The 15,115-nt window shown below is 41.8% G+C and overlaps 1 protein-coding gene across 1 annotated transcript; it reads left to right on the top strand.

Annotated features, from left to right (window-relative positions):
• Positions 1 to 387: 387 nt before the first annotated feature.
• Positions 388 to 2,753, top strand: MYCFIDRAFT_177677 (uncharacterized protein; the record flags this gene model as incomplete). Its single annotated transcript, XM_007931637.1, has 14 exons — positions 388 to 399; positions 431 to 533; positions 586 to 618; positions 645 to 682; positions 708 to 722; positions 754 to 793; positions 822 to 875; positions 912 to 930; positions 975 to 986; positions 1,021 to 1,226; positions 1,256 to 1,709; positions 1,748 to 1,780; positions 1,807 to 2,453; positions 2,575 to 2,753. The coding sequence occupies 14 exons, from the start codon at positions 388 to 390 to the stop codon at positions 2,751 to 2,753; spliced, it is 1,845 nt and encodes a 614-aa protein (XP_007929828.1).
• Between the last annotated feature and the right edge of the window lie 12,362 nt (positions 2,754 to 15,115).

The raw sequence follows: 15,115 nt of genomic DNA, 5'->3' as shown, positions 1-15,115 counted from the left end.
CACTGCAATCGTAGGGAAAGGCAGGTGCTCTGCTTCTGCGTAGCATGACAAGGCTGCGGCTACGATATGAAGATCATAATCCCTTTCTATCGGAGCTCGTCTACAAAAGAAGGATTTCTCGAGTCTGAACGCGTGATATTTGCGTCTACAGGTCACATATGAAGACATCTGTTGGGTCCTCTGCAAAAAGACTTGCACGAACGGCGAAGAAATCTACGGCTATGACTAAAGGCTGGGTATGGAGCTGATCGGAGATTACAATGAGATTGAGGTATGTACTAACGACAGCTGAGGCATATCGTCGCCGTGCCGGGCAAGTGGTAGAAGCTTCTTTCTTCGCAAGACCCATTGGTCACGTCAACTTGGTACGACGGCCAGTCTTCCAACATGATCATGATGGTAAGGGGCGATGCAGCTCGGTTTTGTGTAGCCTGATAGGGTGCAGAATAGAAGGGCGAGCGATACCAGCGAGGGAATCGAAGGAGGACAGACCGTGGCTTTATCCACTAGACTGAATGAGATTCAGCATGGGTGTGTTGTTCGAAGAAGATAAAGAGGCTCTCAAGAATTTTCTGGCTAATGTAGTCAAGTCTGGTACCATGGCTGTGTTTCTGCTTTGTCTGACACATTCGTCGATCGGTGAGCGAAAGTACAGCCCCGTCCCACCGTGAGCTGGGCTGCAGTCAATGAAGTTTTGTGAATGTCAGGACCGTAAGATGGTTGTAACAAGTCGATTGATCGATGTTCGACAAGTACCCAGAGCGGCTTTTGATGTCTGACACGAGCAAGCTTTGTGAGGGTACAAGGTTGGTGGCACACAGTTTGGAACACTGCCGATGATGACCTTGGCATGGGAACAAAAGTTGGGAATTGCCGTCCCTGAAATCTCAACCTGACATTGTTTTCATGAGAATCAACGAAATCGCTCAAGTGTGTACCTACAACGCATCCTATTGTCGGACCGGAAAATTCAGGCAGAACTGCGAGTGTGCCTTCCATGTGATTGATGCCTCGCGCTAGGAGTGAGGTTTCCTCTTCAGGTCTAGAATCCTCTTCTCTCCTTACATCTCCAACATCATCATTTGAACATCCCACAACACGCATTCACTCCGCGAATATTTCAAGACCAGAACAAGTCAAACGCGCAGACTTATCGGACGCTACGTATCCCTGTCGGCCCGTTCGTCACACCACGGCGCAAACCGAGTCGGAAATCGACGCAACGAGTTTTAGTACAGCTCCGCCACTGTGTAAGTTGGCGAGAATCGCCAGATACATCTCGAAACTACTTTTACGATCACTTGCGAATGCCTGCAGCCTAGTTCTCCACGGAAAAATCACAGTAACCAAGCACATGAACCAGACAAGACCATGGAACCTCAGTCAAGAATGAAGCGGGCAGTTGATGGCGCAACATCGACGCGTATTCGATATCAAAGCCCGCCTTTTCGCTCAGAGGAAGATGCTACTCTCTATCTCGCGGAAATCAGACACCCAGGTCCCCGCAAGCCCCGTCATACTCATCCGGATACCACGGCGGCACAGGACCTTGCGCTTGACAAGGCAGCTGTCCTTGTAGATTGCTCCAAAAGGGCCCACGTCTCACGCAGAGATAGCGCAGTCGTAAAGGTCAAAGATCAGGACGACGACTCGTCTCTCACCGACTTGGACTCAACCCCCGAAGATGCAGGTGGCGAGGTCAAGCCAAGGTGAGCAAGCTCGAGCGGCTGTGCCACCGTGTACGCAGTGCGGGCACAATCGCACGCCACGGACGAATTTTGTCGAATGATCACTGACATGATATAGCACCACGAAGCTCACTATAAGATCTCCAATAACGAAAAGAGTGGACAAATTCGAGTCTTCTGACGGCCCAACTCTTCTTACACCGACAAGTACTCAATTGTCCTTCTCGAATTTTCCGGCGAATTCGCAAGATGAGAAGCCCAAAGCGACCGCTGGACTTTCAGAAAACGCGTCCGTTTCGCGAGGCCGTTCTCCCAAGCGCTCTTTGGAAGACGTTGAAGCGCCGGATGATCTTCGACCGCCACCAAAGGCAAGCAAAAGCATTCCCAGAGCAAGCTCCAAGGCTCGGCGGAAGTCACCAGCAAAAGCTCCCAAGCGCAAACCGGTGCAAGAAGGTCAATCAGCTCACCCTCCAGCCTCGAGAGCAGTGGCTCCTCCAGTTCTAAGCACTGAGCCAGCTTCTCCACCCAAGCAAGTCAGGACCAATGTTAAGGGCATACTGAACAAGGAGGACCTTACCATCGCCGGCACATCCAAGCTAGATCCAACAGCGCCCATAGACTACGTCAAGGAGTACAAGTACAAGGGGAGGTGGTACGAAGTCATTGGAGAGGATCGTCCTTCGTGGGCGGAGGATGAGCGCACGGTAACTCGCAGTGGCCCGGTACAGACGTCGAGACGATCGACGGGAGCGTGGCGGAGATCTAGTGATAGATGAGATGTATCGAAAAATCTTGCCTCTCTCGCTTCGAAAAAAATATTATAGGAACTAGGCAGTCGAGGTCGAATCCCTATCTAAATATTACACCGCCTTGAAGCCGGCACGAGAGCTCAGCTTCACGAGACGCACCTACAAGGACGACACCATCCAAGAGCGGTACAAGGAATTCTTGGCAGAATACACCGAAGCTCCCACAGGCTCCGACCTCCGCGGCTCGCTCGCAGCAATGTTTCATCGAGTACAGACCATGAACAAGGGCGAGATGGAAGAACTCGAAGCGTTTTGAGAGGTAAGTATAGAGTGGAATTTTTCGGAACGTATCTTGCCTCGTTCGCTTCGAAAGTACTATAGGAACTAGGGAGTCGAAGTCGAATCCTACTCTTAAGGACAATTCGAGGTTATTAGAGATAATAAAGTAAGTTACAAGTTTTTACCTGTCTCGCTTTACGGTTATAAGAGTAGTATAAAGCAGTAGTATTTACGTACCGACGCGGATAGGAAATAAAGACGACTCGAAGCACTTACGGAAGACCTTTAGTATCGCCTAGCTTACTTCGATTAACTCGAGTCGTAAGTTATAAGGAGTAGATAGTACTTAGAACTTAAGTTCGCTAACTAGTAGTAAGTATATCTAGTATATATCTATAGCTATAAATATTATAGATAAGGCCTCGTAGTACGAAGCTAATATTATTTAGAACCGCTGCTACTATAGTAAATAGATAGTATAATACTAATAAACGACGCTAGGGTAGTCTCTCCGTCTCGATACCTTACCTAGTTCGCTTCCAGATTATAACTAGTAGAAAGGAGTCGGGCTCGCGTATATATATAGTCTAGGGATAAATGCGAATAGAATCGCTTATATAAGGATACGAATCTTACCTAGCTAGGATTAGTCGGTATTAAGTAATACTACTCTTTTTTTATAAGAAACTTCGAACTATAGGACTATATAAGAAGGGTTATATTAGTAGGTAGATAGGGTAGTAGTAGGTACAAGTAGTATTCGATAAAGGTCTAGAAGGAGAAGGAGGAAGGTAGGCTAGTTAGCCTAACGCTAAGCGCTAAGCCCTACCTAAGGCACTAAGACCCTAGCTTTACTCGGCCTAGTTATATACTAATTACGTATAGCCTCTTTAGCCCTAATATACGCTTCCCTTCTAAAGGCCGCGCCCTCGTAGCCGGTCTTTATTCTAACCTCTATCGCTACTAACTTAGTAGGTCTAATAAGCTACTCGATCCGCGCTAAATCGAATACATAACTACCGATTATATAACTATACCAAACCTTACCTCTAATATAATATAATGTCTAACTCTAACTGCGCTATCCTTATATATAATAAAGTAATATATAACTATAAGAATTAAGGACTATCGACTAATTATAATATAAGCGCATCTTCCCTACTATAATAGATAGACGTACGAGGTATTGTAGCACTGCCTCCGCTCTAAGTAATATCGTATCGAGTTCTTTGCGTCTACTCTTAAAAGACCTAGAAATGTCCGCTCTAAGGGTTTGTCCGTTCCGAGGGTTGTTCTTATTGTTACGAGGACTATTATTTACTATCGCGGTTTTACTAGCCCTAATTAGTTAGGTTTAGTAGCCTTTAAGTATTAACTAGTTATATCTTTTTAAAAAACTCAGTTCTTCTAGTTTCTATAGGTAAAGGCTATTATAAGTGTAATAGTTAAGGCTCGCTTCGCTTAAAGGGTCGGAAAGATCGAGGAGTAACTTATTATCCGCAAGATCGACCCTAGCTAGCTTAGCTCTATAGTTTTTGCCCTTAGTTAGTCTATTAGTCGCTTAATCTTTTAAGCGGCTTAAAGTTTTAATTAAACCTTTAATATAGCTATTCTTTTAACTTAGTTAGTATAGTACGCTTCCGGCCTTAGGCCGTAGTATAGGTATAAGGAAGTAGTATATAGAGAGTATTAATACGAGTAAACAGTAGTCTTAGTATTTAACGATATCGCCTAAGGAACGAGCGATTCTCGAGATAGGAATAGGCGCCTTATCCTATAGTACTAAGAGTTAGGTAACTCGGGGTTACCGGCGAGGTACCTCTAGGGTGCCTTATAGGTGCCTAGCAAGGGTCTCGGCGGTATAGAAGGGTATTCCCTTATAGTATCCCCCTCCTCTCGATAGCCTATTCTTAGGTTATATGTTTTTCCCGCGCCGCTACCTCCTTTACTACTTACGCTTTCCTACGCCGCTACTAGATTAGTATAGCGATACGCGGTCTAGTAGTAGAAATATTACTACGAAACGTCGATAGTAGGATAGAGGTACCTCTAAGGTGCCTCTATATAGGGCTTACGCCCGAGAAGAGTAGGGCGCTAGGGAGTAGTCCTATATAGACCTTTGCCCTACTTCTAGTAGAAACCTCTAGCATCGACGGCAAGCGCTAAACGACTAAAGAGCTATTCGCTAAGGCGTAGTCGTTGCCGTATATATAGGTATCCGCTCGGCGGTTATACTTATTAGGCTTAGCCTTAGAACGTACTATTTGTTCCTATTACCTTTAAGGTAGGGTTACGGTACCTTTGCGGTACTTGCTCCTTTACTTAGGGAACTTTTATATATAGGGTTTGTTTACTACTAGGAATTAGATAATCGCGTATTTTTCTTCTACTTTCTCCTTCTCCTAATTTCGCCCTCGATATCTACTAAATACTATAGTTTCCCTAGGAAACATAAAGAGTGCTTATATACTAAAGCGTAGAAGTAGTCGAGGTCGGTATACTTAGTTTTTACTAGGGATAACGATTAATAAGGGTATGTTCGTTACGCCGACCCTTTACGTTACCTACGTTATATACGCTTTACTCGCGACCTCTTAGAGTTACCGCCGAGGTGCCTATAAGGTACTAGAAGCGTCTATACGCGAAGTAAGTATAGGTCGCTAGGGTTAAAAGCGCGCGTTTCGTTAAACAACCTTCTTCTTCTTTTTATTAATACTAACTAGTATTAGATCGCCCGCTTAATACTACTCCGCTCCGATATACTTCTCCGCTCCGATATACTTCTCCTAGTCCCTTAAACACTAAGGCTAATACCTCTTAAGTACTACTATTACCGCTATTATTATAAGAGCTAACTCTCGCCGACCCTTTTATTATAGCTTTAGGTTCCGGTAGTAGTAGCGGTCGCAACTTTACTCCTATTAATTAAGGCGGTAGCGGTATACCGCGTAGTACTTCGGATAACTCGTTTACGTACGCTTAGAAGACCTTAGGTCGCGGTAGCCCCTTAGAGCACTATAACGATAGCCGCCTCTATATCGATAGCGAGGCTAATACCCCTTCTAAGGACGTCCTATTTAACTTCTATAGAGTAAGTCCGGTTCTCGAACCTCGCCTAGAGCTTCGTACTAGCTACGCTAGCTACCTCGAGTACGTCCGTAGGAGCTAGAATATCGGTACGAACAAGATAACTATCGGTAAGTAGCTCTCTATACTAGATAGCTACGAATTTAAGGAAGATATAAAGTGCGGCCGATATAGACCTATATAGGGTTAGGGTTGCAAGCCTATAAGTGTTACCTACGAGGCGCCCTAGAGGCACCCGCTAATCCGCTATATAGATCCCTCCTATAATATAGCGTATAGCTAATTTTCTCGAGTACCTCCGTCGCTACGCTAAGGTAAGCATTAATAACTATAGCGCTCTTTATTAAGACACCCTTCGCCGTAAGGCGGATTAGCGCAACTACGCCGATAAGATATAGGTAGGCTATAACTGTATCCGCCTTCGTCTAAAGAACGACAATCTCCTTAACCGCGAACCCTCTAGCTAGGATTAGTCGAATTACGATAACTAGCTAAAGGCTAACTATTAGGCGGCTTAGGAGGCTTTCTCGAAGGGACGCTTAGTCGATCTAACCGCCGAGGGTTAGAATATAACTATCGATAGGGAGATAGAGTAGTAGTACTTTAAGGCGATTAGTAAGGAGTATCTTAGTACGAAGTTTTAGCGTCTAATCTTCCTTAGCTATAAAGTCCGCTAAGGGATTTTCGAGAGGTATCGGAGGTACCTACGAGGGGCTTAGGTTAAGCGGATAGGGTATAGAGTATTGCTTTTATAAATTTTCGAGCGAGAATATACGCGACTCGAGAATACCTTAAGTACGCTTAGCGTATAGGTAGAGATAGGAAGGTTCTACGAATAGGTATGCTTTTAATACTATTATCCTAAATAAGAAGAGGATACTTTAGATAGCTAGGAAATTAATAACAGTCGCCCGGTAATATTAATAACTTCTATAAAGTTTATCTACTAGTACTGTCTTAATTTGCCCTTAGTCGGAGACTAGGCCGACGAGAAGAAGATGCTTTAGTCGTCGGTAGGGTCTTACGAGCCCTCTTAGAGGGCCTCCGAGGTACCTCTATAGTGCTTTAGGTACTAGCGGCGTTTTTAATCTTCTCCTTATACTCTACGAGTAGATTTAGAGAATAAGCTAACTGCTCTTCCGTTATCCAATCGTCCTATTTAGGCGAATACCCCTTCTATCTAACCCTAAACTTCTTATTCTTTCCTCTTCCTTTATAAGCGACGATCTCCTCGACCTTATATTCTTCCTCTAATCTATCCTCCTTAATATCGTCGATAGGAGGTAGCTAGTAGCCTTTACGAGCGTTATATCCTTCTAGTAGCGATATATAGAATACTAGGTATAAGCGCTTTATCGACGGGGGTAGGTTAAGCTTATAAGCCTAGCTTCCGAAGCGCTCTATAATAGTAAAAGGTCTAAGATATTTATTATCGAGCTTACGGTAAGGACGCTTCGTACGAATATTCTTTGCCGATAATAGGACTTAATTACCGATAGCGAAGTGCTTGTCCTTCGTTAATCTATTATAGTAGCGTTATTATAGCTCCTAAGTATACTAGAGCGAGGAGCGAGCTTCTTCGAAGTCTTTTAGTCTATCGGATAGAAACGTATACGCTTCTTCCGCGAGCTTCTTAGTCCTCGGCGGCACTAGCGAGGTACTATCGAGGTACCCTAGAGGTAGGTACTCCCTACTCGATACGATCTTAATACTATTAGGAAGGTTCGGTTTAATACCGAAGGCAACCTTAATTAGAGATTTACTACTAAGTCTATTATACGGCTTGCTATTATAAGCAAACGTAGCAGTATATAGTAACCGAGCCTAATCGTCTTAGTCCTAATTATAGTAGATACGAAGATAGTTCTTAAGCTACTAGTTTATACGCTCGGTCTAACTATCGGTCTAAGGATAAAAAGCAGTACTAAGACGGCGTTTAATAGCGAGATAGTAATAGAAAGCACTCTAGTAAGTACTAGTAAAGATTGATCCCCGATTAGAAACTAACTTATTAGAAGCTCTAGTATTATAGACGACCTTATTAAAGAAAAGCTCTACTAGTGCAACTGCGTTAATGTCCTTTATAACGGGGAAGTAACGTACTATTTTAGAAAATCGATCGATAATAACTAAGACGGAATTATATATACGACCTCTAAACCTAATAGAAGGCGGCAACCTAGTAATAAAGTCTATAGAGAGGTACCTCTAGGGCACCTTAGGGACCTCTAGCGGGCGTAGCCGACTATAAGGCTTATAGTGTTTAGTTTTCGTTCTTTAATAGACATCGTATTAGGAGACGTATTTAGATACTTCTTTAGTAATCCTAGGCTAATAGTACTTAGCGGCGATAATGTATTAAGTTCGTACGGTACTATAGTGCCTAGCGATAGGATTATCGTAATTCCGTCGAAGGATCTCTTACTTAAGAGGTACAAAGCTAGGAATATATACTTTTCCGTCGTAACGAAGAAGGTTGTTATTATCGAATTCCTAGTATCCTTCTAGCCGAGGGCGCTAAGGTGCCTTTAAGGTACCTAGGAGGGGCTCTATTAGTACCTTATCCGCATCGCTTCCGGCCGCCTATATAGCTCCGGTTCGGATGTCTTCTATAAAAGCGTCCTTTTGCTAAGCTTCCCGAATAAGGTCTATAAGGGACGCCGGTAGCTCGATAGCGTACGCCGTTTTACTATCTACTAACGTAGTAATAAGACAGCGAGGCATTAAAAGGTTGCGGTTCTTAGTACTAGCCGTCGGTCCTGCCCTAGTAAGGTACTATTAGGGCTAAAGAGGCTATACGTAATTAGCATATAACTAGGCTAAGTGAAGCTAGGGTCTTAGTACCTTAGGTAGGGCTTAGCGCTTAGCAATAGGCTAACTTGCCTACTTTCCTCCCTCTCCTCCTAGCTCCTTATCGAATACTACCTATACCTACTACTACCCTATCTACCTACTAATATACCCTTCTTATATAGTATTCGATCTACCCTTTAAGGGCAGTAGCTAGATAGTCCTTATTTTAAGCTTTTAGCGGTATAGCTACGAACAAGACTAATCTAACTATATTACGCCCGAAGAACGGGACCTATACGTACTATTCTATCGAAACAACCGTACTAATTATTAAGCAAGGCCTTCTATACGGCCTATTACACTAAGTCAATCGTACTAGACTAATATCTACTAATTCTGCTATATCCGCATCTTAGGGGCTAATAATACATTATTAGTATTACCCCCTATTATAATAGCCGGCTTATTACGAAGCAATAACAACCGTGCTACCGCTAGCAGCGCTAGCAATAACAACGCTAGTAGTACAGTGCCTACTAAAGTGCCTACTAAAGCACCTACTAAAGTGCCTCCTACCGAAGAGCCTACTATAGGGCCTACTAAAGAAGAACCTATAATTCTAGGTAATAATCTAGAATTGCCTATTAACGACATTCTTAACAATATTGTTAATCGACGATATAGCTAACTAGCCTTTAGCCCCTAACTAGTAGGGAGACTTTAAGAAGCTACTTAAAACAGGCTTACTGCCCTACGTTAAGAACAATAGCTAAAGGATAATCTCCTCGAGATTCGCCGCCTATAGGAAGCCCTAACAACTACTGCTAGACTAGAACTAGTAGTAGGACCTTCTATTTAAAAGAAGGATGCTAAGCTTAAAGACTATACCGTATTTAATAGCTCTAGCCGTAAACAGTATAATAATTACATACGCGATTGTAAATTAGACTAGCGAAATGCACTAAGGGCCCTACTAGACGACTATTCGCTAGTCGTCTGTGCTATATAGTACATTAATAGAGACCTAAAGCGTACCTAGGATAACTACTTTAACTCCCTTACTAATTAGACCGCTGTTTAGTAGCAAACCTATAAAACTATTATACTAGATACCCTTAGAAACCCTATACTAAGGCAATAATATACTTAGGACCTATATCTTCGAGCTAAATAGAAGACTAATTAATCGGCTCGCTTATTTAAGGCCTATTTAAAGACCCTCGAGGATAACCTTCCGGCTAAGACTAATTCTATATAGATCTCTAAAATACGCCCTAAGCTTAGATAGGAGCTTATTCTCGAATTAGACCGCCGCCGTGTGTTTAAATAGGCTAACCTAACACGTATTCAATTTATAGTCGAGGTAGAAATAGCTAAACGAGCTATTCAACTCTAATAAAGACTAGAATCGAGGATCCGACTAACTAGTACTAACCGTAGCAACCGTAGTAGCTGCGGGGGAAACTAAGGCTCCTACTATAAAAACAATGCTAATAATAGAAACAGTAACGACCGTAGAAGAGGCCGTAGCCGGCGGCTATATAGAGGAGGCCGCGATAGGGGTCGTAGAAGGGGCTCGTATCCCTATAATGCTAACCGCTCTACTAATAATAATAATAGCTACGGTAGTCTACTAATCGGATTAAAGTGCTTTAACTATAATAGTACTAGCCATCTACTAGGCTAATACGACAAACCTAAGGACTAGGCCCGAATTAACCGTACTTCCGCTAAACACCGAAAGTACCTCTTAGCGGCTAACGCTATTCCTATAGGCTAACCTTCGAAAAAAGAGTAAGCGCCGTACTAACTATTAGCCTTATACGGCGTAAGACTATCGACATTGTACTAGCTATTATACGCACCTATCTCGTATCGGACTCGTATAGTACTAATTATAAAACTAAGGTTATTTAGTCTTAGGATCTAGCTATAATTCTAGGCGGTCTTCGTCGCTAGACTAGTTAGGTTCCTCGTAGTTAGAGTTAGATGCTAATTCTTGCTTAGTTTAATAACGCTCGGCACTTAACCTATAGAGCTTACTATATCTATATAGCCCTAAGAGATAACCTCGGCAATAAGCGCCTACTAAACTTTACTACCTACGCGGTAGATATAGACAGCCTTCTATCCGATATTGTTATTAGCAACCCTGTTCTTAAGCACTATACTATAGTTATAGACTTAGGCAGTTAACAATAGCGATTTAGAATCGCTAGGAGAGAGGATATTAAATACATCGATATTAGCGAGTGTCCTAATAATATTAGGGTCCTGTTTATTAGCAACCTAACCCCCGCCTTAGCTAATCTAACTGCCGACCTACTCGGTAGTAATAACGATAAACCTATGCCCCCTAATAGCATAGACCCTAAACAGCTTAAGCGTATACTAGAACCTATTCGAGAGACCTATATTAATGTGTTTAAATACTACTTAGTATCGACATTGCCTATATTTAAAGAGACGGATTATAAGATTAATATTATAGAGGGTAAGGAGGTTCCCTTTAGTCCCCTCTATAACCTTAGTAAACGAGAGCTTGCTATATTGCGTAAGTATCTAGAGGAAAACCTAGCTAATAGCCGGATACGGTATAGTAACAGCCCTGCTAGCGCCCCTATCCTATTCGTACTAAAGAAGGATAGTAGCCTACGCCTATATATCGACTATCGTAGGCTTAATGCTGTTACTATTAAAGACCGCTATCTACTCCCTCTTATTAATAAGACCCTCGATCGCCTTTCTAGGGCCTACTTCTATACTATACTAGACATTAAGGATGCGTACTATCGTATCTGTATTCGCAAGGGCGACGAATAGAAGACGGCCTTCCGTACTCGCTATAGCTATTTCGAGTACTTAGTTATACTATTCGGCTTAGCTAATGCCCCTATAACATTCTAGTCCTATATTAATCGGGCCCTTTCGGGCCTATTAGACTATCTCTATATAGTTTACCTAAATAACATCCTAGTTTATACATATTTACCTAATATTATAGAACACTAGGCCGTAGTACGTAAGGTCCTCGACCGCCTACGAGCCTATAGACTATATTACAAACCTTCTAAATGCACCTTTGCTACTAAAGAGGTGTTATTCCTTAGCTTCCTTATTTTAACCGAGGGTATTAAGGCTAATTCTAACCGGATTAAAACAATTACTAAATAGCCTATTCCTACGTCTATTAAGGAGCTTTAATCGTTCCTCGGCTTCGCTAATTTCTACCGCCGTTTTATTAAGGGCTATTCGAGGCATATAATGCTATTAACTAAGCTTACTAAGACTAAGGCAAACCCTTCTAGAGAGTTTAGATAGACTAATAAAACACAAGCCGCTTTTAACGGTCTAAAGAAGCGATTTACTAAAGTCCCCTTATTATACTATTTCGTACTAAGTAAGTAGATCCGAATTAAGACTAACGCTTTATAGTTCGCTATATTAGCTATTATGTTATAATAGGCTAATAACACCTATTAGTACCCGATTGCCTTCTTTTTACGAAAAATAATCGATATAGAGCGTCGATACGAGACCTACGAGTAAGAGCTCTTAGCAATCGTAGAAGCCTTTAAGTATTAGCGCTACTATCTCGATAGTGCTTAGTATACAATTCAGGTCTATACGGACTATAATAACCTCCGTAGAATTACGAAGGTTACTAGGGTTATAGGTCGATAGGCTAGATAGGCCGTCTACCTCGCCGGGTTCGATTTTAATATATTATATCGGCTAGGCGTAAGCAACCCTGCTAATAGCCTATTAAGGCGACCTAATTACGATAGCGAGACTTAGTATATTAATTTATTGTTTCTAACCCTATAGTATAAGATTGCTATAGCCCGTATTGTTAATAAGTAAGCGTAGAATAAGCGGACTTCCGGACCCTACGGCGGCAACAAATACTATAGCGGAGTTGTCGTTCTTCTAGTTCTAGTATACGTTAGAAAGGACGTAGATCGCTCGAGCTATAATAACTCGATTAAAGACATTGCTATCTATAGTAATAGCCTATATAGCGACAGTACTATAGAAGAGGTTATAGTAGTTCCGGCTACTAGTGCTATTAGATATATATAATGCGTACCCCGTTTAATAGCGAGGGTACTATTAAATAACCTTATAAATAGGGATAGTTAATCGTTTATAGATAAGCTGTTACGGGCTTAGTAGAGGGACGCCTTTGCTATTAACCGTATTAATAGGCTTATAAGTAGGCGAACGACTCGATCTAGTAAGAGTAATTAGTCGATCGACGACAAAGGTTACTTAAAGTTTAAGGGTAGATACTATGTCCCCGCTAAACAATCGATTAGATAAGAGCTTTTAAAGAGGCACTATAATAGTAAGCTCGCTAGTTACTATAGTATAGAGAGGTCGCACGAGTTACTATCGCGTATATACTACTAGCTAAATAGTAAGCGGTATATAAAGGAGTATATATAGACCTGTATAGTATACTAGCGAGTTAAAGCACCGAAGCACTTACCGTTCGGCGAGTTGTCTTCGCTCCCTGTTCTAAAGAAGCCATTTGCTAAGCTAATAATAGACTTTATTATAGGCCTTCCTCCTACTAATCGTAGGGGCAGCAAGGATGTATATAATACTATCCTTATTATAGTAGATCGATTTACTAAAGGCGCTCGATATATCCCGGCGCGCAAAGATTAGACTGCTATTAATATAGCGGAAGCGCTATAGACTAACATCTTCTATACCTATTAGGGAACCCCTAAGAGGATAGTATCTAATCGTAGATCGACACTAATATCTTACTATTAGAGCGAGATTTGCTTATAGCTAAGACTAAAGTATCGGCTATTAACAGCCTTCTATCTATAGACTAACGGTTAAACAGAGAGGCAGAATGCTACCCTATAGTAGTACCTACGCAGCTACATTAATAAAAATCCCGAGGATTAGGTTAATCTCCTATAGCCTACGGAATTCGTATACAATAATAGCGTACACTTATCTACTAAGGTTTCACTATATATAGCTATAATAGGCTAGAATGCTGCTATACTATAAGACCTACTATCGCTCGAGGCCGAGCGTAAGGAAAGGGAAGCGCGTTAAGTACTAGAGACACTAGCGGCAATAGAACGTATCTAGAAGATGCGAGAAATCTATACTAAGATAGCTAAGAAGCTAACAAAGGCTTAAGAGTATTAAAAGACCTATTACGACAAGCATTATACGCTAATAACCTTTAAGCAAGGCGATATAGTTATGCTTAGCACTAAGAACCTCTATATTCGTAAACACCTATCGCCTAATAGTAAAACAAAGCCTAAGCTCGTACTAAGATATATTAGCCTATTCCGTATCCGAGAACCGAAGGGCAATAGCTAGGCCTACTAGTTATAGCTTCTATCTTATTATACTATCTATAATACCTTCTATATCTCCCTCCTTAAACTATATTACTAGCGCGAAGGCGATAAAGCGCCTACTAAGTTAGAAGAAGTCTTAGCTAATAGTAAAGAGCTATAGTCTATAGAACGTATCCTAAAGCACCGGATTAGGCAAGGCAAGAAGGAGTACCTCCTAAGATAGTAAGGCTATTTACCTAAATAGGACTCGTAGGAGGCTAAAGACTCCTTCGAGGATATAGCCGAGTTGTTAGATAAGTATTAGACTAGCGTAAAGAATAAGAAGAAGGCTAAAAGCTTATAATGTTACTATTAAGGCCTAGGATTAATACTACCCCCGGGGTGCTATTAGCTAACTAATTAGAAGCCGGCAAACTAGGACAATAAGACTATACTAGGCGCGCTACGACGCGTTAATTAATTAGTTACTGCTCTTTTAAGGACTCTACCTCTTGTTCCTTTATTCTATCGAGACCTCGAGGCCTAGGCAATCGACGAGGATGCGCGCGCGTATACGAATAACGGCGTATTAGAAGATAGCGCGCGCGCCTATATTAGTAACGGGATTACGGAGTATATTATTAGTCGAAGAAGGAAATCGAAAGCAAGGTAAAGTTAGCGCTAAGACGACTAGCGCCGCTATTATTAATATTACTTACTATTATTACTACGCCTACGGATATAACCTTACCTATACTACGAGCCTAAGGTACCTTTAATTAAAACTTTAATTAAAACTTTAAGACGCCTAAAAGATTAAGCGACTAATAGACTAACTAAGGGCAAAAACTATAGAGCTAAGCTAGCCGGGGTCGATCTTGCGGATAATAGGTTACTTCTCGATCTTTCCGATCCTTTAAGCGAGGCGAACCTCTACTACTATACTTATAATAGCCTTTACCTATAGAAACTAGAAGAACTAAGTTTTTTGAAAAGATATAATTAGTTAAGACTTAAAGGCTACCAAACCTAACTAATTAGGGCTAGTAAAACTACGATAGTAAATAATAGCCCTCGTAATAATAAGAGCAACCCTCGGGGTAGATAAACCCTCGGAAGCGGACATTTCTAGGTCTTTTAGAGTAGACGCAAAGAACTCGGAACGATATTACTTAGAGCGGAGGTAGGGCTGCAATAC

The sequence above is a fragment of the Pseudocercospora fijiensis genome (assembly GCF_000340215.1).
Source record: "Pseudocercospora fijiensis CIRAD86 unplaced genomic scaffold MYCFIscaffold_8, whole genome shotgun sequence".
In the NCBI taxonomy this organism is placed as follows: domain Eukaryota; kingdom Fungi; phylum Ascomycota; class Dothideomycetes; order Mycosphaerellales; family Mycosphaerellaceae; genus Pseudocercospora; species Pseudocercospora fijiensis.
The sequence above is the reverse complement of the archived record's forward strand: the minus strand, read 5'-3'. Positions and strand labels throughout refer to the sequence as shown.